The 19,478-nt window shown below is 47.1% G+C and overlaps 1 protein-coding gene across 1 annotated transcript in view; it reads right to left on the reverse strand.

Annotated features, from left to right (window-relative positions):
* Clic6 (CLIC family member 6) overlaps positions 1 to 11,843 on the reverse strand; it is a 42,820-nt gene extending 30,977 nt beyond the window's left edge. Inside the window, exon 1 of the mRNA XM_048422931.3 lies at positions 10,374 to 11,843. Within this exon, the coding sequence (XP_048278888.2) occupies positions 10,374 to 11,474 (1,101 nt within the window). The 5' untranslated portion in view covers positions 11,475 to 11,843. The remainder of the gene's footprint in view (positions 1 to 10,373) is intronic.
* Positions 11,844 to 19,478: the final 7,635 nt, after the last annotated feature.

The following is a 19,478-nucleotide window of genomic DNA, read 5'->3' on the forward strand; positions in this document are numbered from 1 at the left end:
CACCTTGTCCTGAAAGCCTGCTTGCTAACACAGCCCTCCTGCTACACACCCTGCGCACTAAGCTCTTGAGTGACAACGTATTTTAGTCCTCAGACTGACTGCGAGGGGGAGAAAGGCAGAAACCGAACAGAAAGGCTGAGAGTGACGGGGAGCCATCTCCTCTGCACACCGCCTGCTGCTGCCCTGGCCCCTTCCATCCCGCCCATCTGGGCCCTTCCTTCTTCTCTGCTCATATTTGACCAGCCTAGAAAAGATATGAACTTACATATACCCATCACCAACTGCCACGTGACAGACCATCCCAGAGTTGGGAATCTCAAGTGGTGGCTTTGTTAGCTCTCATGATGTTTTAGAAACGGTATGTGCGCCTACGTGTTCAGCTGCACGCGTGCCGCAGCATGCACGTGGAAGTCTGGAGACAGTTCCACAGGAGCTGGCTCTCTCCTGCCACCTTGTGGGACCCAGGCACCCAACTCAGCTTTCTGACTTGCACAGCAAATGCCTTTTACCCTCTGAGCCGCCTCGCTGGTCCTGCCGGGTTGTTTAGACACAGTCGTCCAAACAATGTTTGCACCCGCCCCGCATGGCACTGAGAAGCTGGTCGGTACTCAGCCCGTGCATGGGGTTAGTCGTGGGAAAGATGATGTGGCTTCACACGGGTGTCCAGTGCCTTGTGGACACAGCTGTGAGGATGAGTTCAAGCGAGACCATTGAATGGACTGCCTGAAGGGGGCCTCTCCTGCATGGTGACCTCAGGGTCACCAGCGAAGAGGCAGGAACGATGCAGTCTTCAGCAGTAAAAAACACCTCTCACTGAGACACCAAGTAGGGGACATCAACTTGGGGCTGTGCTTGGCCTGGGCTGTGCACACATCTGCCTTCTAACAAAGCATCTGGCAGCTTAGACCTTACCGGAGCATAATGCACATACCTCTCCATGAACAATGTGCCTAACAACCCTTAGCAACCTAGGACCCCACCTTAACCGATCTACACTTGCACTAAGCACATGTATATCTGACTTTAACAGTGGAAGTAAGTTGCTCTCCTTGACAGCTCCGAGATAATGCCCCATTTCTACTCAAAGCACCCTAAAACAAACATGGGAACTGCAGGTGATAGGTCAGTCTGGCCTAGACTGGTTCCGAGGTGTGTATACAAGACACGTTGTGTCATCTGAGTGAGCTTTAAGAAGAATCTCCTATTTGCCTCATGTTTATTTATATTGTGCTTTTGCATAACTGGATTGCATAGTACTGAAATCAGACTCCTCTGGGAAGGGACAGCCTTCGTGAGCAAAGGTTTTCATAATCTAAGACCATCTACCAAAACAGAGAACCACCTATGATACAGCCCTTAGAAGCCAAACTCTGGCTCTTCCTGAACCCCAGAAAAGAAAGCCCCAGCATTAATCATAGCCTTAAGTCCTCTGGCTCATGTGGTCCACTGTAGTAACATTTCACAGCTACTTTTTGCAATCTCTTTGAGTATTTGTTTCAATTCTTTGAATAAGAAGCCAAAAATAATAATAATAAAGAATTAAAAAAATAAAAAATAAAAATCCTGGAAGCACCCAGACTGGACCTGGATCACCAACGACAGCACTGTAGGCATCATATTCTACCAGTCAGCATGGGGGACAAAAAGTCAAATCAGATTCAGAGGAAGGAAAACCAAATCCTATTTCTCAGTGGTCAGCATGTTAGAGTCATGTTGTAGAATATTTTTTCCTTTTCTTAAGATTTATTTTATATGTTTGTGTGTGTGTGTGTGTGTGTGTGTGTGTGTCCTATCTGCATGCACACCTTTATCCCAGGAGAGGGCATCAAATCCCACTAGAGAGGGCTGTGAGCCACCATGTGGTTGCTGGGAATTGAACTCAGGACCTCCGGAAGAGCAGCCAGTGCTCTTAACCATTGTGCCATCTCTCCATTCCCCCATATTGTAGAATATTTAACCAGGCAAAGATGTGTTACATTTGTTTGTGCTGCCTTTGTTTAATTGTATAAAGATGTGTTGCTTTTGTTCCACCTTGCCTGCCTAAGGCACCCGATTGGTCTAATAAAAAGCTGAATGGCCAATAGCTAGGCAGAGAAAGGGTAGGCGGGACTGGCAGGCAGAAAGAAACAGTAGAAGAAGAAATCTAGGCTCCAGTAGAAAAGAACAAGAAAAGAAGAAAGGAAAGAACAGGGGAGATGCCTGGGGCCAGAAGCCAGGCAACCACCAGACAGACAGACAGACAGACAGACAGACAGAAAGGAGAAGCAATGAAAGTAAGATATACAGAAGGAAATAAAGGTAAAAAAGCCCTGAGGCAAAAGGTAGATAAAGAGAAAAAGGTTAATCTAAGTTAAAAGAGCCAGTTAGCCAGAAACGAGCCTAAGCCAGTCCGAGCATTCAAAGCTGATAAGTCTCTATGTCTCTATGTCATGAATTGGGAACTGCTTGGTGGTCTAAATAAAACACCTGGCACAGAGTCGTATCTAACCCACCACACTATGAGAATCCATCGACTCAGCCCTTGACTAACTTGAACACACCAGAAAATTTCAGTGATGTCTGGGAGCCGTGGAGCTGCGTCCTTACACTTAGTGACAGGAAGAACTACAAACAACGACTCACCTTAGCAACCTCAGCATCTGCAGCAAATCTTCCATCAGGGCTGCCACTTACAACTCAGAGTCATAATACATTGGTTAAAATAGCAGTGAACGAAGACCGGCCCCTCATATCTGGTTGCTGCCACCTTTGAGCTTTCTTAAGTATTAAATTCTGTTTGGAGAACTCAATGATGCTGAGAAGCCATTGAGTGCAACCTAAAACTTCATACAGCCTGATTATCCATGGGAGCAGAGTAGAAGGCCTTCGGCTTGGAGCTCAAACAAAGAGAGCAAAGGCGGGGGAAAGATTGCATCTTCCCAACTTTTTCTGAACTGGCCTCCAAGGTCCTGACACCAAAGGCACCAGAAAAAGTGTTAATGTTCTGCATATCCAGACCAAGAATGCCTTTGTTCCATCGCACACGATGGCTGTGATGCACCCAACACCTTGGCCATTATTGCTCCAGTGCCACATGGGAATACCTCAACCTCAACCTCGGGGATGGGAGCAACAGCTGCCCTGCTCTGATCCCTTATCTCATGCCTTCATCCTACTGTGGCTTGAGATGCAGTAGGGGTCCTGCGGAGAACGAGGCTGAGAATACCGGGTAAAGACACACAGTGAATTTCTCCCTGCTGGGCTGTGGCATCCCACGTGCAGAAAGAGAACGAAACACAAATAAGCACACAACAGGTTGGCTCCAGGTGCCCACCCAAAACCCCCACCCCTCTGCTTGCCAAACGTTCCTGCTGATTAAAACCAAAAGGAGAAATCAAGGGTGAAAGAGGAAACCCCTAGGCATTTAAGAAGTTGTGGAGTATAACACACCAGAGAGCACTTAAACATGGCAGCAAATGAAGTGAGAAATGTCCAGGCCAGAGTAGCCTACACTGATTCCCAAACACGGATGGTAAGACATAACCAGAACAGGTCACCCCAGTCCACAGCCAATACATCCCATGAAAGGAAGCAGAGCACATGTGAAGACAGACCAAACATATGATTCCTTTAGGACAAAAATCAGGAAGCATAAGACCAATGCCCGTTTGAAATCAGACAAAGGACCTACACAATCAGCCTTAGGAAGCGGGAGGCAGGGGATTCAGACACAGGAAAGCAACCTCTCCCGGCTGCATCATAAACAGAAACCTGAATTAAATGACACCATAATTTCTATCTTCCAGAGTCAAAGTGTTTGATAACTCAGGACCTGAGTGAGGAAGGACATGGGGAAAGCAGATGCAGGCAGGACGTATGTCAGAGGAACTTACATAGCTCATCTTGGAGGAGGAAAATCAGTAAAGGTTAGCACAGGCTACACATGCTTCTCCTTTCTCCTGACAATGCCATTCCTAAAAACCTAACTTCCAGGTATTGCTACCTGACTGGAAGGGTGTTCAGTACAGTGCTGGTTAGTGTATCACAAAAGGGAAATACCTGTATACGCCTGAAGGATTGATCACAGAGTACACCCATCATGACAAAACTAGGGCATTTTTAACAAGCATAAAGGATGATTTCTAAGAACCTGCTAACAAATTGAAATAAAGCGATGTGTTTCGTAAGAGACAATACAACCAGAATTGAGTTTGTAATAGGTATCCACAAAGACTTTGACTTTTCCCTTGAAAAGGTGGTGCCTGGCACCGCTCTCTTGAAGAGTGGGCTTGGTAACTCCAGTCTGACGAGTAAAATAACTTACACGTCACGCTTCCTTTTTTGAGACAGGGTCTTGTATGCAGCCAGCAGGACTCCAAGTTGGTATATAGTGGAGGATGACCTTGAACTTCTGTTCTCTCCTCCACCTCCCAGGCTCAATTTATGTGGCGGTAGAGAGCAAACCCAGGTCTTTGAGCATGCCGGGCAGATATTCCGCTAACTGAGCTATGTCCTCAGCCACAGTACCGTGTAACTTTTGAAATCAAACCATATAAGGCATTACAGCTTTTTCTTTGATTTTCCTTGGATTCCTGTTCTAGAGGCAGCCATGAGCCAAGCTGGAAGACCAGAACACAGCACAACAGTGTACCACATGACGAGGAGTTGAACCTCCTACAAAAAAGCAAGTGAGTCCACCATCTTGGAAGGAGCTTCTCTGCCTCTGCCAGTCCTTCACCCCAGCCAGCATCCTGACTACATCCCACTCTAGCAGTTCCAGCATCCTGACTACATCCCACCCTAGCAGCTCCAGCATCCTGACTACATCCCACCCTAGCAGCTCCAGCATCCTGACTACATCCCACCCTAGCAGCTCCAGCATCCTGACTACATCCCACCCTAGCAGCTCCAACATCCTTCTACCCAAGTAACTCTGAACAAAAAGCATTTGAAGTTCAAGGATTGGCATAATTCTATAAAGCACTTAAGAGCAAATCTGAGGGGATTTGCATATGAGTTTGGTATACACAACAGATGTCTCTGTAAAGACCTTTAATAGTTATCTCTAGGGAGACACTGGAAAACTCTTACTCAGGGATGGAAGAAGACTTGTTTCTCGTTGTATTATAGATTTTATGTTCCTTTTTCCCTTACGCTAATTTTTACCTTTTCAAAAAACAAAAAAGCAGAATCTGTTTCACAGAAGAGCTGTATAGGCTACACACACCTCCTGCTCCGGTTTGTATATGAACACACTTAATCTGTGTTTTATTTTGACCTTATTGAAATCAAAACTCTGGACTTTGTACAGAAAATAAATTTCTAACACTATGTGAGATGCTTACTGTCATAAATAATTCCTGCTACTCTAGGAGAACCTGAGGATCCCTTATTCTCCACTGTCTGCTCCCTTTTCTTCATCTAAACCAACCCCAGCTTTGTGGACATGGTGATGCCTCTACCTCGGGCACCAGCCCAGAGCTGGTATCCATAGAAGTCAGCAAACTTTTTCTTAGAGGATCCAGCAATAACTGTTTTAGGCTTTGAGTTCGACAGAGTGTCCATCAAACTGCTCGATTCTGGTGTCACTGAGTGGGCGCGGTGGCAAACAGGCCATTTGGGGATAATCACAGCTGGCTCTGAAAACCTCTGTGGGGGCTGACGAAACCCAAGCTAGTCTTGGGTTTCAGATGTACAGATACTGAACCTACTTGTCTTCTCACTGGCCTGTGTCTCGGAAAGGTCTGGACAGGCAGGGCCATCAGCCAGCTCTAGCCAAAGGGACAGAGGGGAAACCCACTTCCAGATAAAAGGAGTAAGCAGTGGGCCTGAGGAGAGGGCTGCTGACCTGTGCCGGAACTCTCCAATGAAGGTCTGATGCAGGTGGGAGAGGTCATCTTTCCGTGACAAAGGGAGAAGGGACCCAGATTGTCAGACCCTGCTCTTGTTAACACTGCCAGCTGCTGCATCCTGTTGTTTGTATAAGAAAAAATAAAGCTGTTTCAGCCCCTGTAACTGCTGCCGAGCACATAGCTCCTGGTGCCCTTCCCAACATCAGTCACCTGGGTTAGCTCTGCTGGAACAAAAGCTTTGCTGGGCAGATGCAATTGTTCGATGCTGTGGGAATGCAGCATCCATAGCCCTACAGCCAAGGTGTCCTCAGAGGGAATATAGCCTTATTCCTCTTCCAAAGGACGTGCTGGGCTGAGGTCAGAGGGACCTAGGATTGTGTATAGAACTTGCTTCTCTCACTATCAGTCACCTTGAAACCATCAGTCTGGGCGCTCAGCTATCAGCACAGAAAGCAGGCACTGAGGAGGAGCCTGAGCCAGTGTCAGGGCCAAGCTGGAGGGTCGAATCAAGTAGGCCCTTTCTCATTCAGATTAGCGGGGGGGGGGGGGGGCTGGTCATCCATCCCCTCCACCCCACCCCACTGCAGTGTGTGTATGTTTACTGTGTCCTGTTGTAGATGGGAAGCAAAACTTCTCATCCTCCATATCACTCCGATAAACAACAGTTTTAGAAGACACTCAGAAAACACAGAATGAAAAGACCGGAGTTGTAGGGGTGCTTTGTTGCTCCTTTCCCTTCCAAACACATAGTACTCACACTGTCGGGAAAACAACCTCCCCTGGCGGTTCCCTAGAGACCAAGTTCCACAGGACAGGTTTCAACATGTTCTCTCCGGAATGTTCACAGGGAGCGGTAGCCTACTGGTCGACCAGTAGTTTCTAAGAAGCAGGTCCTGGTATAATCCTGTCCAGCTGTGTAGTGTTGAAGTGCTTGTTAGTCTCTTAATTAGCTTACTTATTTTTGACACTTCTGATGACACAGCCAAAAGCCACATCTTCCTTGAGTTTTACTTTACTTTCATGAGATTTCAGTTTCTTTGGTTGTTTTGTTTTGTTTTTTTGTGGATTTTCTTTGTTGTTGTTGTTGGTTTGTTGTTTTGAAATCCACATCTGATAGCCCAGGCAAGTCCACAGGTTCTATTACACATGCATGTTCTAGTTAAATGTGATTGAGGAAAATGCAACTTGGGAATGCTTAGTCTCTAGTTCGGGGTCATTCACTGATCATATGAAAGATTTTTAAGTCATGTAGAATTTGCCAGAAAAGCCATATCTCAGACTCCCCCAGCCCTAATGCTGCTTCAGAGAACACAGGCTGGATTTGAGGAAACAATGTTGTAAACCAGACTTCCCTGAGGATTAAACCACTGTGGTTATGCAGTTTGTTGATCATTGCCCCACCCCCGGCATGAGCTATTATGAAGTTCTTTCCTAGTCCTGAGTGATGGCGAAAAATATGTCTTTTACTGAATATATTTGGGGAATCACCTTATAATTTGGTAACCTAGTTAACTCTTACTTAAGCCAAGAAAAAAAGATTAGCAATTAATGATTAGCCATTAATTTGACAAGCAAAAACTCAAGGGAGTCTTCCTTGACATCCTGCACATGGCCATAGCTCCTTTACAAGAATACATTATTGTGTATTAATAGAACAAAATAAATGACAAGTTATTAACATGATAACTCTCATAACATGAGCAATACAATCTATCAGATGATCAAAATTATAAGCCCACTAAAAGTTGTGATTATTAGTCCGGGTCATTAGAATACAGTCTAGTACATAGTATAATAAATTGTATTTAAATAAATTTATATATAATAACATATAAAATGTTATAGCTAGTATATTTGAAAAATAAGAAAAACACTAAAAGGAGCAAAGCCATGGACAGGATGCAGACAAAGTGCAGTGCAGGGAAGAATTAGCTGGAGCCTAAAGCCAGACTTCAAAGAACATCTCTGGGAAATCAGCAGTGGTCAGCCCCAGGAAAAGCACCTCGAGCACAGGCCTTAATGCAGGGACAAAGCTGTCAGCCTGCCCCTGGGAACTGCAGAGTCCACATGCAGGAGGCCCCGCAAGAACTAGATAAGCCTGAACTGGTAACAAAATGTAATTCTGACCTAACGGCAGGGTTTCCAATACAATGTGACAAATCTAGAAGACATCATGACACAAAGGGTTTTGTTGTTGCTGCTTTGGGTTTCTTTGTTCCTTCTTTGTTCCTCAGGGAGACCGATTGGAAGGATCAGCAGAAACCAAGAGGCCTTATCAACGTGAGGCGGATCTCAGGTGACCCTCAGAAGCTACCCAACCTCACTGTTGGGAAATCCATTCGTTTTCTTAAAGACGAGTAAAGACAAACAGGGAGTTTGGAGTCAGCCAACCCATATCCTTGTACACCGACCATGAACAAGCTCCCTCGGGGCAACCCATATCCTACGTACACCAACTGCGGCCAAGCTCCTTCAGCCAACCCACATCCTATGTATACTGACCATGGACGAGCTCCCTCAGTGCTACCCAAACCTTTGCCTATACCAACCACAGTATCCACAAAGATACATTGTTTGAGTTTTCATAACATTTTAATCTCTAGCAAATGAAAATTCAGTACCTAGAGGGAGTCTCCCTTTAAAAAAAAATGGCAGGAGCGGAAAGCACCTTATCAAAGAAAGCCGGAGCGAAGAGAGCAAGGGCAGCAGTGCGCATGCGCACTGACACCATGCTACTGCAGAGCCTTGAGCAACTCCAAGGCTTTACACGATCTCTTCCTGAGACTTCCTAATACCCTCCGACGCTAGGTACCGTATTATTGCTAAATTAAACAACTAGCATCAAGAAAGTGACAGAGGCAGGATCTGGCCAGTTCCTCGATTCCATACCTGCAGTCTGCACTAGAGACGTAATTAATGATGCATTTAATCTGTTCGGGGAAAGGAACATGAAGACTACAGGGGGTCTCCTGCATGCAGCTGACAGCTAAGTGGAGGCAAGGTCAGGGCACTCTTGTGGGAGACACCACTCGAAATATGTGCAAACGTTCAAGGCTGAGAGGATCAGGAATATGGTTCTCCCCTGATGTGCTTTTAGCCAGCACTGCGGTGCCATTGGTGACCTGGGACCCCACACACAATGCTTACGGAAGGCCAGAGAGCAAGGAGGGCAGAAACTGAGGCACGAAGGGCTTGTGTTGGGTTTACTTGAAACTCTATAATAAACAGATTAAAGAGGGTCAGGCAGCGAAGCAGAGGAAGCAGTCTAACTGCAACCCAAGCAGGTTGGCTGGAATCACACAGCCATGTGACCAGAACGCAAAATCTCCCCCCAGGGAGCAGACTGCAGTCACCCCGCTCATGCAGTCGGTCCCTGCAGCATGCGGTTGGACTCCATCATGCTTCACTGTCTCCTAGGGTCTTTAACATAGTGCGGAGTGTGAGAACCATCTCACCATTTAGAAACGCAGGCAGATCCTAGCCACCCAGACGCTTGGCTAAATCCCGATGTTGATCTCATGGGAACATTTTCCTTTTTACTTATTAAAGTCTCCGTCAAGGAGGTTTAGACCTGAGTGGTTCCATAAGCTTGAAAGATTTCTGGAGGATTAGACTTCCACACGGACCGCATTCTTCGTCCTATTACCTCTTGCTTCCTGGGGTCTGACCAAATGTGCCAGAAAGAACTTTGGGTTTTTGCTTTTTTTTTTTTTTTTAAACAAAGCTTTTGGTGTGAGTCACTGCTGGACTTTGTCTACTTTTTTTTTTTTTGAAGCCTTGTAAGAAAAGTAAGAAATGCCTGTTTACACTCAAAACTTCCTCCTCATCTGTCTACAGGCTCCATCAAAAATGAAATCGTGGCTTTCTTCCCGAATAAAGGGAGGGTGTACTACACAGACCATGATGTCATCTCCAGCATCTTTAATTCTTCCAAAGTAAATCTTAAAATGTTCAATAAACTGGACAGCATAGGGACTTTCCTCTGGCCCCCTAAACGCACATCTCTGCTCTGCCAAAACAAAGTATCTTTTTTTGCAGCTGAAAATGTTGGGCAACCCTGGGCCTCTGGGAGTTAAGTCTGGAGTTGGACCTACCTGTTCACATTTTTTTTTCACTTCAAGGACTAAAGGCTCCTTTGGCAGAAATCTTTTGAAGACCAATAAGATGGGTCTCTTTTTGTTTTCCTCTTAATTCTTTAATAACCTTGGGACTAGAAGGGCCAGTTAGGATGTCCAGGACAAGGGACTAGGAACACCCCCAGACTGGACTTCCAAACATTGCTACCCTGGAACACCTGACTCCCAAACCTTACACTGCAGGTTCGTGCAGCAGACTTTTTTGCAGTGTTGAAACTTGGCACCTCACACACGCTAGGCAGACGTTCAGGCTTACCACTGAACTGCATCCACAGCCCTAACTTTTCCGAAATCTTAGCTGTCCCTTCTGGCTGATGATGGAAGCGCCTATGCACAGTTTTGGATCTGCACCGGTTTAGATTAGAAAGACAGGGTAGTCTTAGGCCTGGGGACGTCCGGGATTTACCTTGACAAAGAGGGTGATGTCATGCTCCTGTCCCGGCTCCCCCACCTCGGACGCTGGGCCGTTCTGCCTGCGGCCATTCACTTGTTCCAATTCTTCTCCGCCCTGAGCGCTGGGCTCCTCAGCGAGGTGGTTGCTGAGCTCCGCCTGGGACTCGTCGTGCCGGGTGGATTCGGCCTTCTCCTCATCAGTGCTGCCGTCGGGGAGCTTCTCCTGGATGCCCTCCTCACAGCGTCCCTCCAACCCTGGTTCTGGCCTCGCTTCTTCCTCCCCGGTCTCCTCCTGGAGCCCGCCCTGCTTCCCATTCTCTCCAGCGTCTACCCTGGCTTCCTCTGGATCTGCTTCTTCCGACCCGTCTTTCCCCAGGACTCCCGCTTCCCCCGCGGCATCTGCGGTGGGAGTTCCCGCCAGCTCCCTGGGGCCGTGCTCTTCGACTTTTGCGGCTGCGACCTCAGTCGCCTCAGCCTGGGGCTCTGAGCTGCTTTCCCCTCCACCCTGGGGCTCACCCCCTGACTCCTGTGCCTCTCCTACTGGTGCATCTGTGTCCATGCTGTCCCCTGCAGGTCCCTGGGCTTCTGTATTGATCTGCGACCCTGGTGCACTGCCTCCCTGCTCTTCCAGACTGGACTCTACCTCCTTCCACGCCTCTGAGGTCGTAGGGTCCTCCGGTTGCTGGTGACCGGCCCCAGGGATTTCCCGGGCCTCGCCCTGCTCCCCTAGCCCAGGGCTTGGCTCTCGCACCTGCTGGGCGACCGGCTCCTCCTCCGCTCGCTGCAGGACCCCGGCACCCTCTGGGTCTCGCTCTGCAGCCTCAGCTTCACCCTGCGCTCCGCTCGCGCTCGGAGTCTCCGTCCAGGGGCCAGTCTGCGGGTCCTGCGCCTGCGCTCCCCCGATCCCTCCGTCCGGCCCACAGACTCCTGCTTCCTTCCCCGAGGCAGTCGCTTCGCCCGCTCCCTGCTCCCTGGGCGCCTCTGCAGTTCCCTTGCTCGCTTCCCGCCCCTCCAGGTCCGCAGTCCCAGGTTCTTCTAGACCCTCAATTCTCGCAGCTTCAGGTTGCTCCTGGGTACCAAGAGCGACCTCCTTGGGCTCCGTGGCCTCAGCCATGGTGAAACACCCTACCTCGACGCTTCTCAGGGATGAGTGGCAGGGGCTGCCAAGCCCCCTCCGAGAGGACACCCCACCCCCGGTTTTGAAGGCGAAGGTTTCGCTTGATGCGAAATCCAGCCGGCCCCAGGAGCTATGTCCCTTTCCCCTGACTTAAGATCTTTGGTCTCTTCCTCTAGCTTTCGTGCTTCTCCTAGATTCGCACCCAGACCCCAATCCTGATGCGCAGGCCAGGATGTAAGGCTAAAGAACGCAACTTGCCTCTTGAACCCTTAGAAGAAATGGACTGGTTCTCTGTTGTCTTGGAAGTTGAGCAGTAGTCCTCAGAGGCAACTCTCCCCTCCTAGGGCTTGGGCGGGGTTTATCTTCCCCACCTCCCAGCCTGTTCGGGTGGCCTGGGAACCTAGCCAATGATAGCCTTTCCTGTGGCTTTTGTGGATTTTAATGAAAAGACTGAGTTTCCTGGCCACTTTGGCGTTTTCTGGAACAGCTTCAAGTTTCAGTGTCCTTTAAATCACAATCACATACGTCAGCACCTGATTCTCACCTTACCTATCCTTACCCCCTTACCTCGCCCTGGAGGAGACTTAAGCTCACCTGGTACTGAGTGGAACAGAACCACCTGTACCTCTGATTCTCTGGCAAAGGAATAAACCCTAGAGCGGGAGGTGGTGGCCCAGGGCTTTAATTCCAGCACTCGGGAGCCAGAGGCAGGCGGGTCTCTGTGAGTTCGAGGCCAGCCTGGTCTACAGAGTGAGTTCCAGGACAGTCAGGACTGTTTCACAAAGAAACTCTGTCTCGAAAAAAACAAGAACAAAACAAAACAGAAAGGTATCAAGGAAGAATCAAGGAGGTGAGCCTGCTGCCTTCCCATTCCCAAGGGTTACGGAAGCCTAAGGACAGGAGGCAAGGGAACCGGGCTGAGCGCTTACCAGGGGAAAGAGCCTTCAGCTTACGTCTCTCACTTGCCCCAAGACGCTAAGAAGCTGCATCTGCCCACTGAGCTTTTCTAAGTCATGCCAGTGCTTGGGCCTCAATATTGTGGGAAGGGATTTGGGACTGAAGGTGGGGAAAGAAAATTGAGGATGTGAAAGAAAGAAGCGTTGTGGGATTCTGAATCTCCCAGGGTCATCCATCAGAAAACCCCCCCATAAAGAGAAACGAGTAACTGTCTAAAAGGAAAAACACCAATTCTTCTCAAAACTATTCCATAGACTTGAAAGAGAGGAGCTCTCCCCAGATTATTCTATGAGGTCAGTATTTCCCTCTTATCAAAGGACACACCAACTACAGACCAATATTTTTGATGAATATAGATGAAAATTGAACAAAGCTCTAAGGATTTGAATATAACAACATATCACAACGGTCATCCATAGCTATCAAACTGGTTTCCTTCCAGGGTTACAACTATGATTCAACACAGGCAAATTTATAGATGCAGTGCATCACGTCAACAGGATAGATGAGTTCTTTAAAATTATATGTGGACAGGAGACCTGGCTCTGAGATTAAGCATGGGTGATGCTCTTTCGGAGGACCTGAGTCTGATTCCTAGCTCTCACATCGGGCTCACAACTTTCTCCAGTTCCAGAGGATTCAATGCCTTCTCCTGGCTTCAAATGGCACCTGCACTGACATGCACAAACCCACACACATAACAAACCTACAAATTAATAAAAATAAAATAAACCTTTTGAAAAATGGGTTATCTCAGTAGGTGCAGACAGTGCATTCAATAACATTCAACATTCCTTCATAATAAAAGTCTTGAAATTTTTACATAAAAGGATAATAGCTTGATATAATAAAAGTTTTCTTTTTTTGAGGCATGGTCTCATGTAGCTCAAGATGGCCTCAAACACACTATATAGCTGAGGATGACCTTGAACTTTTACCCTCCTGTCTTGTTGAGATTACAGACCAGACACTCATCATCTTGACAAGTCTTTATAAAATGCTGGCGATTGAACCCAAGACTTCCGTGCATGCAAGCACCCAAGAGGATGCTGTCTAAAAATGTTGGGGCAGTGAGGATTTCAATTTGACTTGGCGGGTGCTTACTGGTTTTAGCCATTACACCCAGGGGATTCTCTTGTCTTTACAAGAGTGAGATGTATTTTGAAAGGGTACACTTAGCCATCCACTTAAATTCTTCCTTCCAATTTCCGTTGCCCATCTCTGATGGATGGCTAGAGATGAGGCTTAAATGTGTCCCCGAAAAATCCACGTGTTAAAAACTTAATCTTGAGCTTCACATTTAATGGTATTTATAGGTGACCTTTGGGGAGTAGTTACAGTTAGATTAGCGAGAGGTGAGGGACCTCATGGTGGCATTAGTGGTTTTAGGAAGAAGAGAGGAGACATATACAGACTCCCCTCCTCCTCTCTGGGGGTGTATGTGTGTCTTTCTCTGTCTCTGTCTCTGTGTGTGTGTGTGTGTGTGTGTGTGTGTCTTTCTGTCTCTCTCTTTTCTTCTCTTTTCTTTCTCTCTTGACCTTTCTTCCTGTATAAGAAACACCTTCTACCGCAGGACAATGCATCAAGAAAGTACTTATGAGAAGCTAACATATCTGATACTGGCATGCCCAGCCCCCAAAACTATGAGCAACAAATTCCTTGCCCTTATTAATTACTCAGCCCATGATTTTCTGTCAAAGAAGTATAAAACCAAGATTACAGAACGGAAACCCAATGGCACATTCATGGCACTTTTTTCCAAGGCTGAACTCTACCTAGGGAGAAATAGGACAGGAGACACAGCTCTGAATAGAGGTCACAAACAACCACTCAAAGCAAGTCATCCACACCGGTAAGATGAATGGATGTGCCGGGTAGAACCTCTGTGGGCCCAGACACCTAGAAAAGGAATCCTGTTGCAGAGGAACAAAGGAATCCAGAGCAGAAAAGCATCCATCACTCACGTCTGTCTCTAAAGGAAGGGCAGGGGCAGCAGCGAGATCCTAACAGCAAATGGTGTATGTTTATGTTCCTTTATGTAAAGAGTGAAGGTCAAATGTACTGCAGAAAAGAGAATTCTGGAAAAAAAAATGATTGCATGAATTCTCATATCATATATTACTTGACATATATGACCCACCACCCTGTGATTAAATATGGAAGCCAGTTTTTTCCGTGACACAGATAGATAGCCGTCTGTAGGGAATGTAAAAACCAGGCGCTGGGAAGATGGCTCAGCATGTAAGAGCATGTTCTGTGCAGGCATGAGGACCTGAGCTTGGATCCTCGGCAGCACCTAAAAAGTCAGGTGACGGCCACACATACACCTGTGAGCCCAGAACTGTGGGAGACACAGAGAGAAGAATTTCTGGGGGTTGCTGGCCACCAATCTAGCTTTGGGTTCAGTGAGACCCTGTCTCAAGGGAATAAGGTGGAAAAGAATGGTAGAACCAGACATGTGGTGTCCTTCTCTGGCCTCTGCATGTGTGGGCACAAATGTCCATGCACACGTATGCACATGCATTACATCACACACACACACACACATATGCCACCCAAACACATATGCACACACCAAAACCCAAAACTAAATGTAAAAACTACAAAACTTCAGATGCACACACCCAGTTAAAGTTGACCTTCAAATGAGTTCCGGTAGGACTGGTTTGCTTCAAGGTGAGTGTCCCACAAAAACTTGCAGTGTTCGGAGCTACTGGGGATTTCTGGGTGTAAACAGGGATTGTGGCTGTGAGCCACTGGAGAGCTGTTGCCAGGGTTATTGGCGCTGTTTAGAAAACTGGGAGCCTAAGTCCATGTGAAGTTTCTTAATACAGAGCCAATGTGCTCTGCACCTCCCACAGAACAGCAGAGTGAGGGTCCGCACTCAGTAAACGTTAACTCAAGAAACTGGGTGCAAATGTACTGATAGCTAGAGGGCCAGAGCCTCCAGGAGACGGCTGAACTGTTTGTGGAGCTGGCCCAGCCCCAGGCAAGCCTGTTGCCTGACTGGGTTATCATCAGCCTCTGTGCCCTTCCAGAAAGGCAAGGTTAACGAAGCCCATTTTGTTGGGGATGAAGGACCTGCATATACAGGCTACTGGATCTCACGGCTTTGGTTCTGTTGTTGCTGGTCTTGATTACGAGGTCGAGCATGATTCCTGCACCCTGGAATCCTTCTCCACCTTACATGCCCTTTAGCAGCTGACTCCTACTGACATACACTATATCTACCGATTACACCTAGTCTGTCTCAGCCCACAGTGATGCTGCTTCCATGTTGATAAGGGGTTCTTATCTACCATTATCTAGAACAGAACTGGGCACATATCAGGATCCTGGTAGAAATGTGTTGGATAGATAAGTACACACGTCACACGTCTTCAGATTCATATGCATCAATCTGAACCAGTTTTTAAAACAACTTTTCTCCATTTTTTTTTACAATGTCATGAGACATGCTAGCCACAGAGACCCTTACCCTTTGGAGATGACTTCAGCATGTGCGTCAGTTATTACCAAGGGACAAATCCTATAAGGGGCCACTAAGGAAACACCAATATACAGTTGTGAAGGTCATGCGGGTCACTTCCAGGCCACTCACAATCTGCACACTGTTAAGAAGTCACCATCGCTAGATTAGCTGTTTAAATATGAGGGAGGATTAAACAGAGGTGGCAGCCTGGTGAACGGGTGGCAAGAGACTAAGTTCTTAGTCGCCAAGGCGCTCCCTTACCATATAGGGTAAGTAACCACAAGGTCAGAACTGAGGTTACGAAGAAGATGTCTTAGACCTGGAGCAAGTCAAAACTTGGGTGTCTCTGTTGTCTCTCTCTCTCCTTTCCTCCCCCATCTGTCTCTCCTTCTCTCTCTCTCTCTCTCTCTCTCTCTCTCTCTCTCTCTCTCTCTTTCTCTCTCTCGGGATGTCTCTCTGTCCTTTGCTCCTTCTCTCTCTGTTTTGCTTCTTTCCTCCCACTCTTTATGTCTCTCTCTGTCCTTTCTTCCCTCTCTCTATCTGTCTGTATCTCTCTCTCTCTCTCTCTCTCTCTCTCTCTCTCTCTCTCTCTCTCTCTCACACACACACACACACACACACACATGTACCTGCTCCTCTCACATGGTTTCTATAACATTCAGCCATAGGGTTTGTTTATGAGTCAGCTAAAGTCTACCTTGCAATTTCTTTCCAGTTTTCCTCTCCTACAAGTGACTCCAAAATCACTCCTCTGTCTGCTCAGCTTTGCTCAGCGGGGGAATTTGGCTCAGTTGGCTCAGTGGTAGAACATTTGCCTGGCATGCACAAGGTTCATCCCCAGCACAAGCAAAGGCTGTCAGAACAGAATAGGCTTAAACTCGGAAGCAGGGACCCTGGAGTTGGCTAATCAATCAGGAAGTTCTGAATGCATTCTGCACTATCATCTTGTAGGTTGATAAAAAACATTGTGTAGAATAACTTAAAAGATAACCGGGGAGAATGGGCAGATTCTCTGGTCAGATTGCCTGATCTGAATTACTACCTTGTCTTAGAAACACTGTAAGATCTTGATCCTCTGGGACAGTGGTGGTCCAGATAAGATCGTTGTCATTCTGAGCTTTAAATCTGCTAACCTATCAGCGCTTTGCCTAGAGTTTGCTGTTGTTAGCCTGGTGACCTTACTAGTGTTGTCTCAGACAACAATGCTATCACATCCTGACAGAGCTGTGTAACAAGTGTTAGGAAAGTCACACGGACTAGGGTGACCCTTGTCATTTACCCAGTGACAATGCTGGAAACGAAGCCTGTGGTCTCCAGAGCGTGACTGCAAGAACACCCGAACACCCCGTCCCCCTCAGTGGTGTCCTGGGATGGAGTACAAATTACACCGAAACACACCAGAAACCCAACTAGACCAGCAGAGCCTTTGCTCTCTGTGTTCTTTGAGCTGTTCCCCGGGACCTTGTGCTCCCCTCAGAACAGAGCTAATTCTGAATAAATATTCCTTGGACGGTTGGAAAGATGGATGAGAAGTGGCAGGAAAGACCCTCCTCCACGGTTTTATTATAAATCATTCTCAGAAAGTTCTTCTGGAGAGATAACCTATAATCTAGAGAGGGAACAGAGGGGTACCGTAGGCCCTAGATGTAATGCAGCCGTCACCTGCAGGCTGCTGGTGGAAGGGAAACAGCCTCATGAAGACTGTTTCCGGGGGTCAGTGATAAAGCCTCTTACCCTCACAGTGCCTTCACTTTTGGCCCCAAAACCAAGAGTGATGATTCTTCTGGAAATTTCACAATACTAAAATTTAACAGAAACTCAGTTTTCATCTCCCACCTCTACCTGTGAATATTTCACTGTGTGTGTGTGTGTGTGGGTGTGTGTGTGTGTGTGTGTGTGTATACACACATATATATTCAAAACTATTCAGCTTCCTGTACTTTCTCTGTTTAAGGACCTTCAGTATCCTCTAACCCATTTCTGCTCCCCTCTCACCTTCTGGAGAGAATTCTGGATCCTAGGTGGATGCTGACCTGCTGAACAGGTGACCGTGTAAGAAATGGTCTCAGCTGAGGGACACTCAATGTCTAGGCGCAGGTTTTGGTTGTCATAATCGGTGGCACTACTGGTTCCAAGTGGCAGAGGACAGGGGTGTTGTTAACTACCATAAGATCTATAAGGAGACCCCCACAATCGTTCATCAGATATAAACACCAATAGTTGTGTTGGAGGAGGCCCAGTCACCCTCCACGCCACCCTTACAGTCTCTGAGAGAAGAGGCCTTGATGCCTCAGTAGCTTTGGAAGTGAGCAGGAAGGATTGGTTTTGTGTGGGGCAGACTCCTCCCCTCTGAAACACCCGTCACTTACACAACTGAAGGTTCTTCTCGGAGAGCAGAACAAAACACTGCTGTTTTACAGGGTGGCAGCTTCTCTCATGGAAAATGGAAAATAATTGTTTTTCTTAAAAAGGAAATACAAACACTTGACATTCTTATGCATTCATCTGGTTAGTCAACTCTCAGACAAGCACAAATTAGTCAAATGGCTCTAGTTCATGCCCAGCTAGAACTGAGCAAGCCATGCACCTTGTGAGTTGAATGTATAAATCAAGATATCGATACCATCCCCTTACTTTTTCTTGCTGAAATATTTGTATATATTTGCATAGGGTATTTGCATATCTTTCTTTAGGGTCTCCCCAGGAAGGATTGGCCCACAAGCCCAGGGGTTTCTTCAGGCAGAAACCACTAATACCCCTTCCCACCCAAATGCTCAAGTGATGAGAGTATTTCCTTTCTGAAGAGTCCTGCCAATCTCAAGGAATCAGAACAGCTAGATCTCATAAGGGGCGTGTCATTGTCCCTTGCCTCCAAGTTGTCGGGAGGATGCTCCCTGGTTCAGTCCCAAGGAAATGCTTCTGAGGGTTTACACACCCGGTCCCTTCCCAGTGTCCTGAATGCCTCAGCTCAGGATACAGGGCACAAGGCAACCTGCCTCTCTTCATGTGAGATAGTTTCTTCATTCCCCCAACCACAGTCTCCTCCTCTACAGACTCACAGATGGTAGCCTCTCTCACCAAAAAGAAAGATTCAAAATATAAGTATATATGCTTAATATACAGCACACCGACCCTCTGAAGGGCTTCCAGACACTGCTCTTCATTATTTTCACGTGTATGGTGTCACATGTGTAGATCGTGTGTGCATGTGTGTTCAGATGTGTGTGTGTTCAGGTGTGTGTGCGTTCAGGTGCGGGTATGTTCATGTGTATATGTGTTCAGGTATGTGTGTGTTCAGATGTGCATGTGTGGTTCAGGTGTGTGTGTGTTCAGGTGTGTGTGTTCGGGTGTACATGTGTGTGTTCAGGTACGTATATGTGTGTTCAGGTGTGTGTATTCAGGTCTGTATGTTCAGGTGTGAATGTGTGTATTCAGGTACATGTATGTGTGTTCAGGTGTGTATGTTAAGGTGTGCGTGTGTGGTTCAGGTGTGTATGTGTTCAGGTGTGTGTATTAGGGTGAGTGTGTATGTTCAGGTGTGTGGGTGTGTGTTCAGGTGTGCATGTGTGGTT

The sequence above is a fragment of the Myodes glareolus genome, chromosome 2 (genome assembly GCF_982192425.1).
Source record: "Myodes glareolus chromosome 2, mMyoGla1.1, whole genome shotgun sequence".
NCBI classification, from domain to species: Eukaryota; Metazoa; Chordata; class Mammalia; order Rodentia; family Cricetidae; genus Myodes; species Myodes glareolus.